Consider the following 17,416-nt stretch of genomic DNA (forward strand, 5'->3'; position numbering starts at 1 on the left):
TAATATGTTAACCTCAAGTTATCACTGATTTATTGTTACATGATGTTGTCCTCAGACCATCATATTAATATGTTAACCTCAAGTCATCACTGATTTATTCTGTTACATGATGTTGTCCTCAGACCATCATATGAATGTTAACTTGTACGTAACATCTTGGTTTTACTCCAATGTTTAAACAAATAGCTTACAGTACTTTCATGAGATTATCATGGATTTTTAGGTCTTTACATTATTTATGTTTTTAGCCTAATTTTTTGTGTCTTTTCTTTTTAGGTTGAACATCAAATATGGAGGAATTTATAAAGACATCTGTATACAAAGAGGAGAGATTTAAAGGAAACAAAAAAGAGACCGATATAACAGTCCATGTTTTAGAAAAGGATTTGGATGCTTTTGAATTTATTCAAGAAAGGCTCTCTACCATAAATGCGTCCAAAGATGCCAACTTCAGGAGTGTGAATTCTGCAAGTCTGCAAAATCAGAAAAATGGATATTTCTTGTTTACATGTAAACGCTCTGGAACATGCACACCCCGAAGTCGAAGGGCCAAAGGATGTAAGGCCTATGTTTCCTTTAAAAAGAGGACAGACTGGCTCAACAAACTTGTTATAGTTGAAAGGATTTACAGGATTCATTCAGGACATGACCCAACAAGTTCTTCTGAGGGTCACTCAGAAAAAATTAGTCAAGAGCTGGTCAAGCATATTCAAGATTTAATATCTCTTGGTGTTAAGCCAGGTACAATTCTCTTAAAATCACACGAATGGTCAAAGGAACAAGGGCATACTGATCTCAACAACCGAGCATATTTTGTTACCCCAAAAGACATTGAAAATATTCGGACATGTATGATGCGAAAAAATCAGCAACACAAAGATGATGCCAATAGTACAACACAACTTCTTGAGGGCGCTTTCAGAGACAGTGTTATTTTTTATCAGCCTTACAGTCCACAAACAGATCTAGTCATAGTTCTACAAACACCATCCATGAGAGACAGCCTTCAAGAATATGGAAGAGATATTGTTTTTATGGATGCAACACATGGCGTCAACCAGTATGGCTTTCCTTTATTTACATTAGTTGTCAGGGACAGTCATGGTCATGGCATACCCATTGCCTATATCATCTTGGGAAATGAAAAGCAGGCCATGCTTCAGCTGGCACTGGAAAAGCTGAAACCAACATTTCCTGTAGCTCCAAGGTAATACAAATAGATATACCGGTAAACAAATTAAATGAATATTATTACATAACGTTTTGGTACACAGTTCCTTAAAATTAAACTTCTTATGCATGCCTTTATATTAGGTTCATTATTCAATTTATGAATTCAACTTAATTTTTTTTCTTCTATGAACCAGAACAAACTTGTATTGATTTCTTAACTGCATTCTATGATTAGCCTACAGTAGGTGTTATCTCCATGTTAACTAATGAACCTTATTGTAAAGTGTTACCTTATTTTCATTAGGTGCTTTATGGTTGATAAAGACCAGGCTGAAATCAATGCTATCCGTAAGGTATTCAACGAGTCACATGTTCTCCTTTGTTGGTACCATGTAACCCAAGTAAGTACTAAGTTAAGATTGAATGGAGACTGCTTTGATTTTTGCTTATTTTGCAATATAAATCTATTATTGTTGTGCTAAAATTTCAATCAAAAACAACAGTTACATTTTTTGGTTACTAGATGACATGTAAGGTTTAGTGAGAATAATATGAATGGCCTAAAAATGAAGGTCATTTTGTTGTAAATCTTAAACAGTCGTTTGTAACTTAAAGCTGCAAGACTTCTTGTGTCATCCACTTCTAGTTATTTGTAGCTGTACAAAACAGCCTGTTAATGCTACTTGATATTGTAAACTGGTATTTTTTTGCCATATAATTTTAATGTATTGTTGGAATTATAAACATATGGGATTGCTAAAGCAATAACATATTTACATTTTTAATGTGGTTCGAGTTCACTGTAACTGGCTAGTATTATTGCGATCAATTGATGGCAGCAACAATTGTGTACAAATGCATTAGACTATTTGAAGGTCTCACCAGTTTAAATACATCATTTTATATTTCCCCACCATTTATTACACGCAGGCAGTAACTCGTTGGCTGTCAAGATCTGAATCTGGAGTGAGTGGACCTGAAAAGGCAGATTCGAGAGCACACATCATGCAGTTAATGTCGGAGCTGAAATCCTGTTCCACGGTGTGTTACTTTTCATTTGTTTTATAGAGCAATTATAGCTTGTAGTGTTTTTGTTTTTTTCTCAATGGTAGCAAGCAATGTGTGGTCAGTATCTACAAAATGTTATTATTTTAACAGAATAAGAGGGAAAAAGAAAGAATGGAAAAGCGAACAGATGAATAAACAACTTCTTGCAGAGCGTAGATCCAAGAAAACCAAAAAAATAGTATAAAAGATTTGCCACACTTTATATGTGACCTCTGGACCATTAAATCCTGTTAGCTTTTTGGCCAGTTTTCGTGCAAGGTGCACGATATTACCACCTACGAAGTTTAATTCCGAGATTGAATGGGGTATCTTATATTACAGGATCATACATTTTTTTATTTTAGTTCTGTCCTGAATAAGATATTTCACTTAACAGATATTTACATAAAGTCCTCAACAGAAAACAATAGCTAAATTTATGATTATGACCCCGTTCAAAAGTTTACATAAGTACCCTTGCATTTTTTATGTTATAATATACAAACATAAATTATTTCAGCCTATACTTTGAGGTGGATCATTGTTTTATTTACTGCAAATAGAATCAGTATGTTTGTTTATTCTATTATCATTCATATAGGCCTAAATGGCTGTAGTATAATCAGTCAAGAACATGACATTCTCAGTACACTAACTGCACACACTAGGGTTGAGGTCTATGTCGAGGATTACCTTTATGACCTATAAATTCAGTTCTTACACTAATAACATAAAACAACATCATTTTCCTTGTCCATTTTTACAGGAACATGAATTCAAGAAAAAAGCTGAGATGTTTCACTGCCAGTTTAAGAACTTAAAAGATGTCTGCAAGTACTTTAGGAACCACTGGGAGCCAATTGGTCGTCTGTGGTCTAACTTCGGAAGATGTTATAAGCATGGAGACTCAGAAACAAACAATCTAATAGAACGGTATACGTTTTTATGCATGTTCACCTCATTTATTAGTGGGCTAACTGAAAGCTAGCACGGTGTTTTGCGTATTTTTTAATTTGTTAAAGAGTACATTGTATTTTTTCAAACCTGTTGCTGTTCCTCATTCAACATACTGATCTCTCTGCTTTCATTTCCTTTATAGCTTCTTCCACCGTTTAAAATACCAATTCCTCTGTGGCATCCGGAATCGTAGATTGGATCATTTGATTGATGTGCTACTAAACAAGACTGACACGTACTTTAACATAATACAGGATTTGCAGTCTGCTGGGAGGGTCCATAACCCTCTGGAATGTAAAATGGAAGAAATAAAGAAGTCCGCTCAGAGGATGCTAGACAATGGTTGGGCCACAGCAGTTACTGCAGCTTCAACAGAAACATACGTATACAATGTTCCATCTGAAAATAATCCACATGTAGTTTACTGTGTATGCCCTGCAGAGCAGTTCTGCAATTGTCTCGCTGGTACAAGGGGACATACATGTAAGCATCTCATTTTATTAAGTCTTCTCACTTGTGGGGATGGTGAGACCTTTCCAGATATGGACACACAACTGCAAGCCCATGCCAACAACTTGATACAAAAGAATAAGTATAGCATTTCTACAAAGCCTCAAAAAACACTAGAGGTTGAAAGCTTATTTGGAAGAGCAGTATCAAAACCATGTATAGTGACGAATTTATGTGACTGCTGTACTTTCTCATATCATAAAAAATGTGCTTGTCTACTACTTGCAAAGGGACTTTTAAATGAGATGAATGAGACAACATCAAAACATGCAATTAACATTTCAGTGGAGCCTATACAGAATGAAATTGCAGATGAAGATAGGCGTAGTACAACTATCAGGAAACTGGAAAGCATATTGAAGACTTTACAGACCTGGGAGAGAATTCCTGAGGACATTGCCCATAAAGTCAATGAACTAGAAGTGCAAACAAAGGAAGAAAATATAAACTTTAAAAGATTTGTGCGACTTTGTGATGAGGACAAGTCACGTAAAATACGCCCACTATTTGCAAACCGAAAAAGAAAGACTGACAGAAACACTGCCTCAGAGACGAGGACAGATGTCACATCAAGTTTTCCTATTAAATCAAGAAGAAAACACAAAGCAATCAGTGGTCCAAAAAGATAATACAAATAAGGTTTGAAAAGTACTTTTTATTCAAATGCAGTTTTGCCATTTTATCAAACATTGTACTTGTTCTCCACTATGAGTCCTCCAGTAATCTAGTAAAAGTTACTATAAAACAATTGACTATGAAAATAAAAGCCTTGTCAAATATCAAATAAAGTAATGAACTTTTCTTTTTTGTTTAGAAATAAGCTGATAACAGCCACATTAGAACATGTGTGCAGGAACATGGGTACTGTTCATTTCATCGAGTCCTCTAAAAAGGAAAAGAAAACCTCAGCTGCTGTAGGCCCAAAGCGGTGGGTGGCCAAATCCAGCTCAGATTCAGGACCAAGGTTTTCCACATTACTTTTCATTTGTTCAATGCTCCTCCTGTAAATAAATTAAAATGTTCATGTTACTACTCGGAATTGTTACTCTGTTGCATCATAGCCAAGCCCCATATTGTTAAAAGCGCTATATAAATGAAGGAAGGTGACCTAGACTTGAGGATAATATGGAATTGCAATATGCATGACATTATCATTCTCATTTTGATTAATTGACCTCTTGATACAGGGACTAGACAGCAGGCTGAAAAAGTTTGTACAATGGTAATGTTAGAATAAAATGCATATTAGGCCAATTAAGTTTAACAGAGGGAAAATAATCTCCAAGAAGATTTTATTTTCTGTCAACCGAACAGTACTAGAACGTCAATGCACCCTACATTTGTACTTTAAGATCTGTCCTGATCCACGCTGCTACCATAATTTCCTAATATGACCTCAGAGGCCAGCAATCCTATCTGGTTGTTAAGTGACATAACCACTCTCTGATAATACTGTTTCCGGGTCCTCTCTACCTACCTATCGCTTTCGCCGAGTTTTACCATGCTGCAGTGCTGTGTCCCATGTTGTTTAAATAGATCGTTTAAAAAAGCAAGTGACATTCAACTGTCATTTTACTTTTGCTTTCCCTGTGCTGAGAAAGTGAAGAGGAAATGGCTGCAGTTGATAAGGCAAGTTAAAAATCTTAAACGAATGAATAAACTTTCACCGGCAAGGGTGCCTCACTAAAGGAGGACGTGATCGTAAATAAATTAACACGTTCTGCTATTGTTATTGTGCTTGGACCCGGAAGAGGCTAAACGTCACGTGTGACGTCAGACTTAACGACTGGATACACTATATAGCCCCTTTCACACATAGATTCCGAAAAATACACGGATAATGTGACCCGGGATTGTTTGATTTTGGTTCATTCACACTGCCAGGTTTTTTCCGGAATCAACCCGTAAAGACACGTGATATCGATGTGACATGTAATGTCTCCAGCGTCTTAAGTTTGCTTATGAGCTGCGATTTCTCTCGCTAGTGCATTTTTTTCTCTGATTCGATCATAAACTAGCGCATTAAGTACTGTTTCACTAGCTGGCGAACGATCCCAGCTTCAGCGTCATCACTACGAGACGCATCTTACGGCATTGATTATGGATTTTGTTCACACAGAGCGCATTCCGGGACTGATACCGGCAATGTTACTAGGTCCCCAACCTGGGATCAATCCCGGGTCGTGTTTGCGTTCACACAGGAGGCACTTTGGCAATTTCCCGGGATCAATGCGCTGTGTGAAAGGGCTTGTGTGATATGGAGTCAGTGTAGCATAGAATTACATATACAGTCAGAGACCAGAAAGTAGTGATTCGGCGTGTATAAATAAAATGAGGGTGTAGACATCAAGATATTCTAAGACAAGACACCACATACAGGTAGGGGACTTACACAGACACACTTACAGTGTTGCTGGCATGTCCTCTTCGGGTATTCCAGCAAGTAGTTTCTCTTTCGGGACATGTTTGGCCAGTGCCGTGCCAAACCCCTTGGCTAGGTCTTCTGCCTCTCCCTCTGTTAAAGTGCTGAATATTGTCAGCTTTGTCTTTGCCTTTCTAGGCTGCTGCAGCACATTGGGTGGAACATCTTTTTTGCCAACCTATGTATGAACAAGTACAGTGTCACAGATGCAAAGCATGAGAGCAGGGCTTTCTAAACATCACTGTACCATGCCTATCAATAGCCATGAGGGGCAGAGTGGCAAACTACAAATGACTTTCTATCTTCTTTTATACTTAAATGTATGCATATAATAGAAATACAAACCCTTATCAACATTCGGAACATGTTTGTGGACATGTTTTCTCCTTTGACCCTCCTCCTCAACTCATCTTCATCTACCTGGTAGCTCTTTCCTTGCGCTGTTAGCCTTCCTAAAACTTTGTAAACTTTCCTTTCTTTTTCCTCCACTCCCTCATCATCCCTATGTCTTTGCTCAATGTGTTGCTCTTCCTCCTTGTCCTCCTCCATTTCTTCCTCACTGCAAATGGCCATAGGTTTTCCTATGGCCTCCAACATGGACATAACGGTCTCTTCTGTTCAAAAAATATGTCAGAATTCATGTCAACATCACAGGTTTACAATGTGGGACAGTCTACAAAAATGTAATTACTAGCTAAACCTTTCTATCAATTGAAGAGGAATGTCACTCCTTTATAAGAATTGACATACATGTTTGTTCTTTCTATGTCCCAGGGCAGAGCAAGTAAACAATACTTGTTTCTTATATATATAAACAAACTGAACTCAGACACTCCTAGGTGTTTCAGACATTATCAAACGTACACATCATTGCAGCAAGCTAAACTATATAAAATGTTGAATTAAATTGAATGTACAATTAAATAGAGAAAGTTTATAGAGCTAATAAATTTGGTCAAAATAACTGTTTTTTGTTTAAGGTGAATAATGTTGTTAGAAACAGCATAGTTAGGCAACATATATTGTCTTTAAGCTACAGTAAATGAAACGCAGTCTGTATAGACCATATTTGAGAACTAGGGCAAAGTTTGGCTTTGCTTTGACCTGCTTTCTCTTGGCTTTACAGTGCACTGATTATACTTATTAATTATTGTAGTGCGATTTCAGTGTCTTGTTCTGTTTGTATGGTGTTTGGTGTTATCGTCTATATGTTTGAGAAATTGCCTAAACTTGTTCTCTGGAACTTAATTTACCTATGGGTACAAATAAAAGCAACCAACCAACCACTGACCAGCATAATCTATGAATGGAATACTTGAAAAAAACAAATTGGCTGTCCCAGGTGAAGTGACTATTGTAGTTGAAAGATTTTGTATTTTCAGTCATCAGATTCATTTACATTGTGTCTGTGCCTTAGATTTAATCAACTCTATCTGTGTCTGTAAAGGCGTGAACCCATAGAAACTGATTGGTGTGAATGACAAAGACAGAGTAGATTGCAGGGGAGATCGATCTCCTGTGGGAGGCCCTAACAGTTTTCTATTGTTTGTAGCCCATTTGTCCTCATGTATAAAGTTCTGTCTCACAGACAGAACTTTGGGTTAAGATTATTGAACGGTGAAATGCTAACATTGCTGCTGAAGGACTGCAACACTACAAACCTTCAATAAATTCTCCCTACAAGAACTCTGGTCAAGCTTACTTATTTTATGTATTGGAGAAATCTAATACATTGGCGAGCCACCCAAACCACTGCTCGGCCAAATGCAGCAAAATCTAACAATTTAGTAGTGTAAATGAGATACAGCCAAGGTTCAGTTAAGTCAGAAAGCATGTAAAAATTTGAATTCGTTACCCTGTTGTAGTACAAAGCCTTCTGCGGATCCAGAGGGTTGGCCTAACAGGTCTGGGTCAGCTGTGTAAAAAGAAACAAGATATAAAAGTGTGAAATTATCTAAAAGATACCTTTTTATAGTGAGTGAGTGTTTGAGTGAGTGAGTGAGTGAGTGAGTGAGTGTTTGAGTGAGTGAGTGAGTGTTTGAGTGAGTGAGTGAGTGAGTGAGTGAGTGAGTGAGTGAGTGAGTGAGTGAGTGATTGAGTGAGTCTTTGAGTGAGTGAGTGTTTGAGTGAGTTAGTGAGTGAGTAAGTGTTTGATTGAGTGTTTGAGTGAGTATTTGAGTGAGTGAGTGTTTGAGTGAGTGAGAGTGTTTGACTGACTGAGTGATTGAGTGTTTGACTGACTGAGTGATTGAGTGTTTGTTTGAGTGAGTGATTGAGTGTTTGAGTGAGTGAGTGAGTGTTTGAGTGAGTGAGTGAGTGAGTGAGTGAGTGAGTGAGTGACTGAGTTAGTGAGTGACTGAGTTAGTGAGTGACTGAGTTAGTGAGTGACTGAGTGAGTGTTTGAGTGAGTGAGTGTTTGAGTGAGTGAGTGAGTGAGTGTTTGAGTGAGTGAGTGAGTGTTTGAGTGAGTGAGTGTATGAGTGTTTGAGTGAGTGTGTGAGTGAGTGAGTGAGTGAGTGAGTGAGTGAGTGAGTGAGAGTGAGGGAGTGAGTGTTTGAGTGAGTGAGTGTTTGAGTGAGTGTTTGAGTGAGTGAGTGAGTGAGTGTTTGAGTGAGTGAGTGAGTGAGTGAGTGAGTGAGTGAGTGAGTGAGTGAGTGTTTGAGTGAGTGAGTGAGTGTTTGAGTGAGTGAGTGAGTGAGTGAGTGAGTGAGTGAGTGAGTGAGTGTGTGTGTGTGAGTGAGTGAGTGTTTGAGTGAGTGAGTGTGTGTGAGTGAGTGAGTGAGTGAGTGATTGAGTGTTTGAGTGAGTGAGTGATTGAGTGTTTGAGTGAGTGTATTAGTGTTTGAGTGAGTGAGTGAGTGAGTGTTTGAGTGACTGAGTTAGTGAGTGACTGAGTTAGTGAGTGACTGAGTGAGTGAGTGAGTGTTTGAGTGAGTGAGTGAGTGAGTGTTTGAGTGAGTGAGTGAGTGTTTGAGTGAGTGAGTGAGTGTTTGAGTGAGTGAGTGTATGAGTGTTTGAGTGAGTGTGTGAGTGAGTGAGTGAGTGAGTGAGTGAGTGAGTGAGTGAGTGAGTGTTTGAGTGAGTGAGAGTGAGGGAGTGAGTGTTTGAGTGAGTGAGTGTTTGAGTGAGTGTTTGAGTGAGTGAGTGAGTGAGTGAGTGTTTGAGTGAGTGAGTGAGTGAGTGAGTGAGTGAGTGAGTGAGTGTTTGAGTGAGTGAGTGAGTGTTTGAGTGAGTGAGTGAGTGAGTGAGTGAGTGAGTGAGTGAGTGAGTGAGTGTGTGTGTGTGTGTGAGTGAGTGAGTGTTTGAGTGAGTGAGTGTGTGTGAGTGAGTGAGTGAGTGATTGAGTGTTTGAGTGAGTGAGTGATTGAGTGTTTGAGTGAGTGTATTAGTGTTTGAGTGAGTGAGTGAGTGAGTGTTTGAGTGAGTGAGTGAGTGAGTGAGTGAGTGAGTGAGTGAGTGTTTGAGTGAGTGAGTGAGTGAGTGAGTGTTTGAGTGAGTGAGTGTTTGAGTGAGTGAGTGAGTGAGTGTTTGAGTGAGTGAGTGTTTGAGTGAGTGTTTGAGTGAGTGAGTGTTTGAGTGAGTGAGTTAGTGAGTGTTTGAGTGAGTGAGTGTTTGAGTGAGTGAGTGAGTGAGTGTTTGAGTGAGTGAGTGAGTGAGTGTTTGAGTGAGTGTTTGAGTGAGTGAGTGAGTGAGTGTTTGAGTGAGTGAGTGAGTGTTTGAATGAGTGAGTGTTTGAGTGAGTGAGTGTTTGAGTGAGTGAGTGAGTGAGTGTTTGAGTGAGTGAGTGTTTGAGTGAGTGAGTGTTTGAATGAGTGAGTGTTTGAGTGAGTGAGTGAGTGAGTGAGTGAGTGAGTGAGTGAGTGAGTGATTGAGTGAGTCTTTGAGTGAGTGAGTGTTTGAGTGAGTTAGTGAGTGAGTAAGTGTTTGATTGAGTGTTTGAGTGAGTATTTGAGTGAGTGAGTGTTTGAGTGAGTGAGTGAGTGAGTGTTTGAGTGAGTGAGTGTTTGAGTGAGTGAGTGAGTGTTTGAGTGAGTGAGTGTTTGAGTGAGTGAGTTAGTGAGTGTTTGAGTGAGTGAGTGTTTGAGTGAGTGAGTGAGTGTTTGAGTGAGTGAGTGAGTGAGTGTTTGAGTGAGTGTTTGAGTGAGTGAGTGAGTGAGTGTTTGAGTGAGTGAGTGAGTGTTTGAATGAGTGAGTGTTTGAGTGAGTGAGTGTTTGAGTGAGTGAGTGAGTGAGTGTTTGAGTGAGTGAGTGTTTGAGTGAGTGAGTGTTTGAATGAGTGAGTGTTTGAGTGAGTGAGTGTTTGAGTGAGTGAGTGTTTGAGTGAGTGAGTGATTGAGTGAGTGAGTGAGTGATTGAGTGAGTGTTTGAGTTAGTGAGTGAGTGTTTGATTGAGTGTTTGAGTGAGTATTTGAGTGAGTGAGTGTTTGTTTGAGTGAGTGAGTGAGTGAGTGAGTGAGTGAGTGAGTGAGAGTGAGTGAGTGTGTTTGAGTGAGTGAGTGAGTGAGTGAGTGAGTGTTTGTTTGTTTGAGTGAGTGAGTGAGTGAGTGAGTGAGTGAGTGAGTGAGTGAGTGAGTGAGTGAGTGAGTGTGTTTGAGTGAGTGAGTGAGTGAGTGAGTGAGTGTGTTTGAGTGAGTGAGTGAGTGAGTGAGTGAGTGAGTGAGAGTGAGTGAGTGAGTGTTTGAGTGAGTGAGTGACTGAGTGAGTGAGTGTTTGAGTGAGTGAGTGAGTGAGTGTTTGAGTGAGTGAGTGAGTGATTGAGTGTTTGTTTGAGTGAGTGATTGAGTGTTTGTTTGAGTGAGTGATTGAGTGAGTGAGTGTTTGAATGAGTGAGTGAGTGAGTGAGTGAGTGAGTGTTTGAGTGAGTGAGTGAGTGAGTGAGTGAGTGAGTGTTTGAATGAGTGAGTGAGTGTTTGAGTGAGTGTTTGAGTGAGTGTTTGAGTGAGTGTTTGGGTGATTGAGTGAGTGTTTGAGTGAGTGTTTGAGTGAGTGTTTGAGTGAGTATTTGAGTGAGTGAGTGTTTGTTTGAGAGAGTGAGAGTGTTTGACTGACTGAGTGATTGAGTGTTTGTTTGAGTGAGTGATTGAGTGTTCGTTTGAGTGAGTGATTGAGTGTTTGTTTGAGTGAGTGAGTGAGGGAGTGAGTGTTTGAGTGAGTGATTGAGTGTTTGTTTGAGTGAGTGAGTGAGGGAGTGAGTGTTTGAGTGAGTGATTGAGGGAGTGAGTGTTTGAGTGAGTGAGTGATCATAAACATTAGTACAGGGTCAGGTAGTAGTAGATTCCATTTTGTTATTACATGACTTCTGCGATATTCTCTTTTACCTTGACAAATGTAGCACATGTGTGTGGCTGCACACTCTACATGCATCACTGCCCCACAGGTACATGACTCCTGTTAAAACAAAACAAAGAGAAAAATCGCATATAGAATAGGGGTGTGAACCACATATACATAACAGGTTGGTAAATTATTATATACATGTCAGGTACAGAGATTATGGTATACTATATCTGAAAAGTTTCCATTCCTAATATGAGTTCTCATGGACATGCATGTGAGTGTATGGTCTGTATGCATTTTGTGTGTGTATTGACATGTAAATTATAATGATTGATTATGCTTGAATAAGATATGCAGAATATCACTTTCATATGTGAAAACCGCACTTACTGTCTTTCTCCCTGAAACATTTTTGGCACAAATTCCACATTTTTTTGTTCGATCTGTAAATACAGGATATATATATTTATAAATATATACTTGTCTTTTTTTCTTTTTTGCTTATTAAAGGTAAATATTCTCATTTTTGACCACTTGCCCCATTTCCAGTTTCATGGACTGATGAAAAGAAAAAAATGGTAAATATTTTAAAATTAAAAATTAATGCTGTTCTACCTAACCATAAAACAAACATAATTTGACTTTTTAAGCCAGTACAAAAAGCTCTGAAAATTACTTCACTGTGCACCCATGCACTTTGGTTTATGGATTAATTAATATTTTTTAATCTATACATCTAATATATATATATATATATATATATATATATAGCGGCCTGTTACTTTACTTTTTTGACTAACAAAGGAGACGAGTGACATGATACTTATCTCCAGTATCATTCAACAACATAGAAATATGGCAAGGGCCCAAAATTCTGAACTTTAAATATATATTTATACCTATTAATAACATTTCAATCAATAAGGCACATACCTAAAGACTGAAACAAAAGTGAGGCCAGGCGCATTCTCTCTTGTTGTATTGCAGGGCACTGGAAGGAGGTAATGCAGCCACCAGACTTCATGAATTCAGTGGCAAACTTGAAGGAAGGCAAAAGTTTTTTGACGAGAAAAAAAAGGATATTTGTCACTAAATACATAATCAGACAAGTATTTGCGCTTTAATATAACAATGTACATGGGTAGATTATATATGATAAAAGGCTTAAATTCAATTGGTTGACACATGCCTGCAGTGATTTACACTGGGTAACATAATTAACTTACTGCAAGTGTGTGGATACCACATGACACGGAATCAGTTTGCAAATTGTGTTTTGTGGTTTTAATGTTCCACTCTCCTTTCACTCCCCTTGAAGCTGCGAATGCACTGTAATTAACAAAATCACAATCACCACTAACATCCAACTCCAACAGTTAATTTTAAAATAAATATTTTGTAATCATCTACTCATACCCATGTCAGTCAAAACTGTATTTCATTTGTTGCTTCCTCGTAACAAAGCTACAGAGAGGAGTACTTATGCTAGTCATGTAAGCATGACTGTGCTAGAGTGGGTCTGTATACTGTAAATAGTGCGAGTTGTGAGGCAGTTGGTTAGAAATCGATCAGCTGTAAAAGTACTTAATGAGGCAACAGTGTTAATAATAATGCATTACATTTATATAGCGCTTTTCTCTGCACTCAAAGTGCTTTAAATGGAAGGGGGGAATCTCCTCAACCTTCACCAATGTGCAGCACAACCTGGATGATGCGACGGCAGCCATACTGCGCCAGAACGCCCACCACACACCAACCAGCATATTGGTGGTGAGGAGACAGAGTGATGAAGCCAATTACTGTATATATATATATATATATATATATATATATGGAGATGATTAGGAGACCATGAGAAATCGATCAGCTGTAAAAGGACTTAATGAGGCAACAGTGGGTAGGTACTGCCATTTTACATAATTTGGCCCTTGTAGTAGATTTTAGCCCATTAGATGACTGATATCACTATAGTAAACAAAACAATAAATACCTACCTCCAGTGTTGAGCAATTGCTTGGCACTGCCACTCTGTCTCTCCAAAGGAGTTGAAGTAGGTGATGCACCTTCTGTCAACATTGCAATGCTAAAACAGAAATATTTGAAGTTATAATAAGACCATAAGACACTTATTGCAATACCATTCACTCTGCCTTCTGGCCCTGACATGCTCCAAGTTCCATGGTCCAACACCGCAGAAAATTGCACCAGAATACATGATACTGACTCTCTAGAGGTGGAAGTTTGGAGTACTTTTAATAACTAGGCATTCCAGGGACATGAAAAAAAAAGACTCATGTGAGATGCAGCTCATCACGGTGTCAATCTTTTTTATTCATAATTTGAGCATGTAATAAAAATAGTTTTTTGTATTTTGCCTTAAAGTTGTAATATGTTAATCTTAACATACTTATGATGCTAGCATAACATTTTAATCAGATTTGTTAACTTTCATGGGTTTTGTGGTGTTTAAGACACATTGTTACATAAAATAGAAACATTTGGAAGTGGTGATTGGCAGATAAGTAAGATTTTTGTATAAAGACAGAAATAAATTGGAATCCACATGTGAAAATGATTTATCCTTTAAAAAGGTTTGACTCACAAAAAAGCTCCAGTGATTGCCACCCTCGAGATAAGCGCCAAACATCTCTGTTGTCCCTTTAAAAATGTTATTCTGTAATTCAGAGAAATCAATATAATCAAAGGAACCTAGTGCATATGACAATCATCTAGAATCTGATTGCTGTTTAATTAAGCTTACTGAAACCTAGTAGCAGCTATTCATTAACATAATACCTAACAAAAAAATGCAGATCAGTGACAAATCATTTAATCTTCCTTACCTTGAGAAAATAATGGCTCTTTGCCCTTTTTGATCCGTCCAGAATTTTTGTGAGTGCCTGAGAATTTACATGCACAACCCCTGGGTGATCCTGATTTAAGGTAGAGGAATAAAATATTTTCCTTTTTAACAGAGTTGAAAAAATAAATATGTTTCAAATCAATTATATACTGTACAATATGATTCAAATTATTGCTGCTAAAATTACACTTACCTTGCTAAGGACATTACATATGGAATCCATGACCTGAAAGTTTAAAGGAAAAATGTGAGGTAAAATATTTCAACTGCTCTATGTTTTGAGTCAAATAGAAATGTTGTAAGTCATTTATCATCAGTTCCTGTTCTAGACTGGACTTTTAAGGTACAAAATGCCCAGATGTCAGAGGCATGTTTTGGTGCTAGACAAGAGCTAATACACAAAGCATGCTATTTATTTCTATGCATTCCCAGTTTGTTTATATGTATTTCAGTGTTTTTCAGCATCTGACTAGAAAAAAAAAAAAAGTCTTTGTGAAACCCATGCAGAACTTCAAAACAAATTTGAAGGCTAAATGCTAGTCAGAGGCCATGGTTGTTTGTTTTAAAGTGTAAGAATTTACATAGCTTACTATAAGGATATTAAGTTACCTCGTCAGAAACCTCGTTGTCCTCCATTAAAGTTTTAAAACTTTCCACTTGTAGATTGTATGGCCCCACACTTCCTATGGTGAACTTTGGCCTTTTATTTTGGAGACACCTTAATGCTTTATCATCTACAAAGATGAAAAATAATGAATAGATGCCACATTTTGCAAAGCACATTGGGCTTTCATTAACAATAAAATTGTATATAAATCAAATAAATCAATAAAAATTCAATGTTTTATTGTCAAATCAATAAAATTTAAAATGCCCATCTGATAACATTGCAAATGTATGTTTATAACAACATGCTGTGAGAAGTTGCTTCTCTTGTAGCTTCCAAAGAAGCAGCCTCTCCCCCAACCGCCAGCAAGGTATACATTGTGTTAGATTTGAAAACGTTAAAAATTAAACATGGTTTAATTACATCAAATAAGGTAAAAAAATAAAAATAAAAAAAACATACCTTCCATTGTGTGCTGTTATTGCCACTTGGTGTCCTTTAGTCTAAATACAGAAGCAATGATAAAGACTTATTATAAATATGATTATTTTACAGATAGGTCTACTGTGAGGTTATATCATCAGGGAAGCAATAGATGGAGCACATTTTATTATATTTTATTGATCTGGAGCGTTAACTTGAGGGTAACATATTAATATGATGGTCTGAGGACAACATCATGTAACAGAATAAATCAGAGACGACTTGAGGTCAACATATTAATATGATGGTCTGAGGACAACATCATGTAACAGAATAAATCAGTGATAACTTGAGGTTAACATATTAATATGATGGTCTGAGGACAACATCATGTAACAGAATAAATCAGTGATGACTTGAGGTTAACATATTCATATGATGGTCTGAGGACAACATCATGTAACAGAATAAATCAGTGATGACTTGAGGTTAACATATTAATATGATGGTCTGAGGACAACATCATGTAACAGAATAAATCAGTGATGACTTGAGGTTAACATATTAATATGATGGTCTGAGGACAACATCATGTAACAGAATAAATCAGTGATGACTTGAGGTTAACATATTCATATGATGGTCTGAGGACAACATCATGTAACAGAATAAATCAGTGATAACTTGAGGTTAACATATTAATATGATGGTCTGAGGACAACATCATGTAACAGAATAAATCAGTGATGACTTGAGGTTAACATATTCATATGATGGTCTGAGGACAACATCATGTAACAGAATAAATCAGTGATGACTTGAGGTTAACATATTAATATGATGGTCTGAGGACAACATCATGTAACAGAATAAATCAGTGATGACTTGAGGTTAACATATTAATATGATGGTCTGAGGACAACATCATGTAACAGAATAAATCAGTGATGACTTGAGGTTAACATATTCATATGATGGTCTGAGGACAACATCATGTAACAGAATAAATCAGTGATAACTTGAGGTTAACATATTAATATGATGGTCTGAGGACAACATCATGTAACAGAATAAATCAGTGATGACTTGAGGTTAACATATTCATATGATGGTCTGAGGACAACATCATGTAACAGAATAAATCAGTGATGACTTGAGGTTAACATATTAATATGATGGTCTGAGGACAACATCATGTAACAGAATAAATCAGTGATGACTTGAGGTTAACATATTAATATGATGGTCTGAGGACAACATCATGTAACAGAATAAATCAGTGATGACTTGAGGTTAACATATTAATATGATGGTCTGAGGACAACATCATGTAACAGAATAAATCAGTGATGACTTGAGGTTAACATATTAATATGATGGTCTGAGGACAACATCATGTAACAGAATAAATCAGTGATGACTTGAGGTTAACATATTAATATGATGGTCTGAGGACAACATCATGTAACAGAATAAATCAGAGACGACTTGAGGTTAACATATTAATATGATGGTCTGAGGACAACATCATGTTACAGAATAAATCAGTGATGACTTGAGGTCAACATATTAATATGATGGTCTAAGGACAACATCATGTAACAGAATAAATCAGTGATGACTTGAGGTTAACATATTAATATGATGGTCTGAGGACAACATCATGTAACAGAATAAATCAGTGATGACTTGAGGTTAACATATTAATATGATGGTCTGAGGACAACATCATGTAACAGAATAAATCAGTGATGACTTGAGGTTAACATATTAATATGATGGTCTGAGGACAACATCATGTAACAATAAATCAGTGATGACTTGAGGTTAACATATTCATATGATGGTCTGAGGACAACATCATGTAACAATAAATCAGTGATAACTTGAGGTTAACATATTAATATGATGGTCTGAGGACAACATCATGTAACAATAAATCAGTGATGACTTGAGGTTAACATATTAATATGATGGTCTGAGGACAACATCATGTAACAGAATAAATCAGTGATGACTTGAGGTTAACATATTAATATGATGGTCTGAGGACAACATCATGTAACAGAATAAATCAGTGATGACTTGAGGTTAACATATTAATATGATGGTCTGAGGACAACATCATGTAACAGAA

General features: G+C 37.2%; 2 protein-coding genes across 2 annotated transcripts; one reads left to right on the forward strand and one right to left on the reverse strand.

Moving 5' to 3' along the window:
- Positions 1 to 378: 378 nt before the first annotated feature.
- LOC130081776 (uncharacterized) lies at positions 379 to 4,316 on the forward strand. The gene is made up of 5 exons (XM_056246480.1): positions 379 to 1,207; positions 1,478 to 1,574; positions 2,104 to 2,214; positions 2,987 to 3,153; positions 3,320 to 4,316. Exons 1-5 carry the CDS (start codon positions 852 to 854, stop codon positions 4,314 to 4,316), a joined length of 1,728 nt encoding a protein of 575 aa, XP_056102455.1. The 5' UTR covers positions 379 to 851.
- Positions 4,317 to 4,322: 6 nt separating this feature from the next.
- Positions 4,323 to 15,521, reverse strand: LOC130082021 (uncharacterized). The gene is made up of 13 exons (XM_056246771.1): positions 15,319 to 15,521; positions 14,859 to 14,983; positions 14,443 to 14,475; positions 14,230 to 14,319; positions 13,989 to 14,060; positions 13,381 to 13,469; positions 12,613 to 12,715; positions 12,320 to 12,425; positions 11,777 to 11,829; positions 11,428 to 11,497; positions 7,965 to 8,024; positions 6,094 to 6,287; positions 4,323 to 4,688 (listed from the first exon to the last, which is right to left on the reverse strand). Exons 1-12 carry the CDS (start codon positions 15,323 to 15,325, stop codon positions 6,244 to 6,246), a joined length of 852 nt encoding a protein of 283 aa, XP_056102746.1. The 5' UTR covers positions 15,326 to 15,521; the 3' UTR covers positions 4,323 to 4,688; positions 6,094 to 6,243.
- Positions 15,522 to 17,416: the final 1,895 nt, after the last annotated feature.

Source organism: Rhinichthys klamathensis, unplaced genomic scaffold, assembly GCF_029890125.1.
Source record: "Rhinichthys klamathensis goyatoka isolate OS25496 unplaced genomic scaffold, OSU_Roscu_1.1 h1tg000040l_1, whole genome shotgun sequence".
NCBI lineage: Eukaryota > Metazoa > Chordata > Actinopteri > Cypriniformes > Leuciscidae > Rhinichthys > Rhinichthys klamathensis.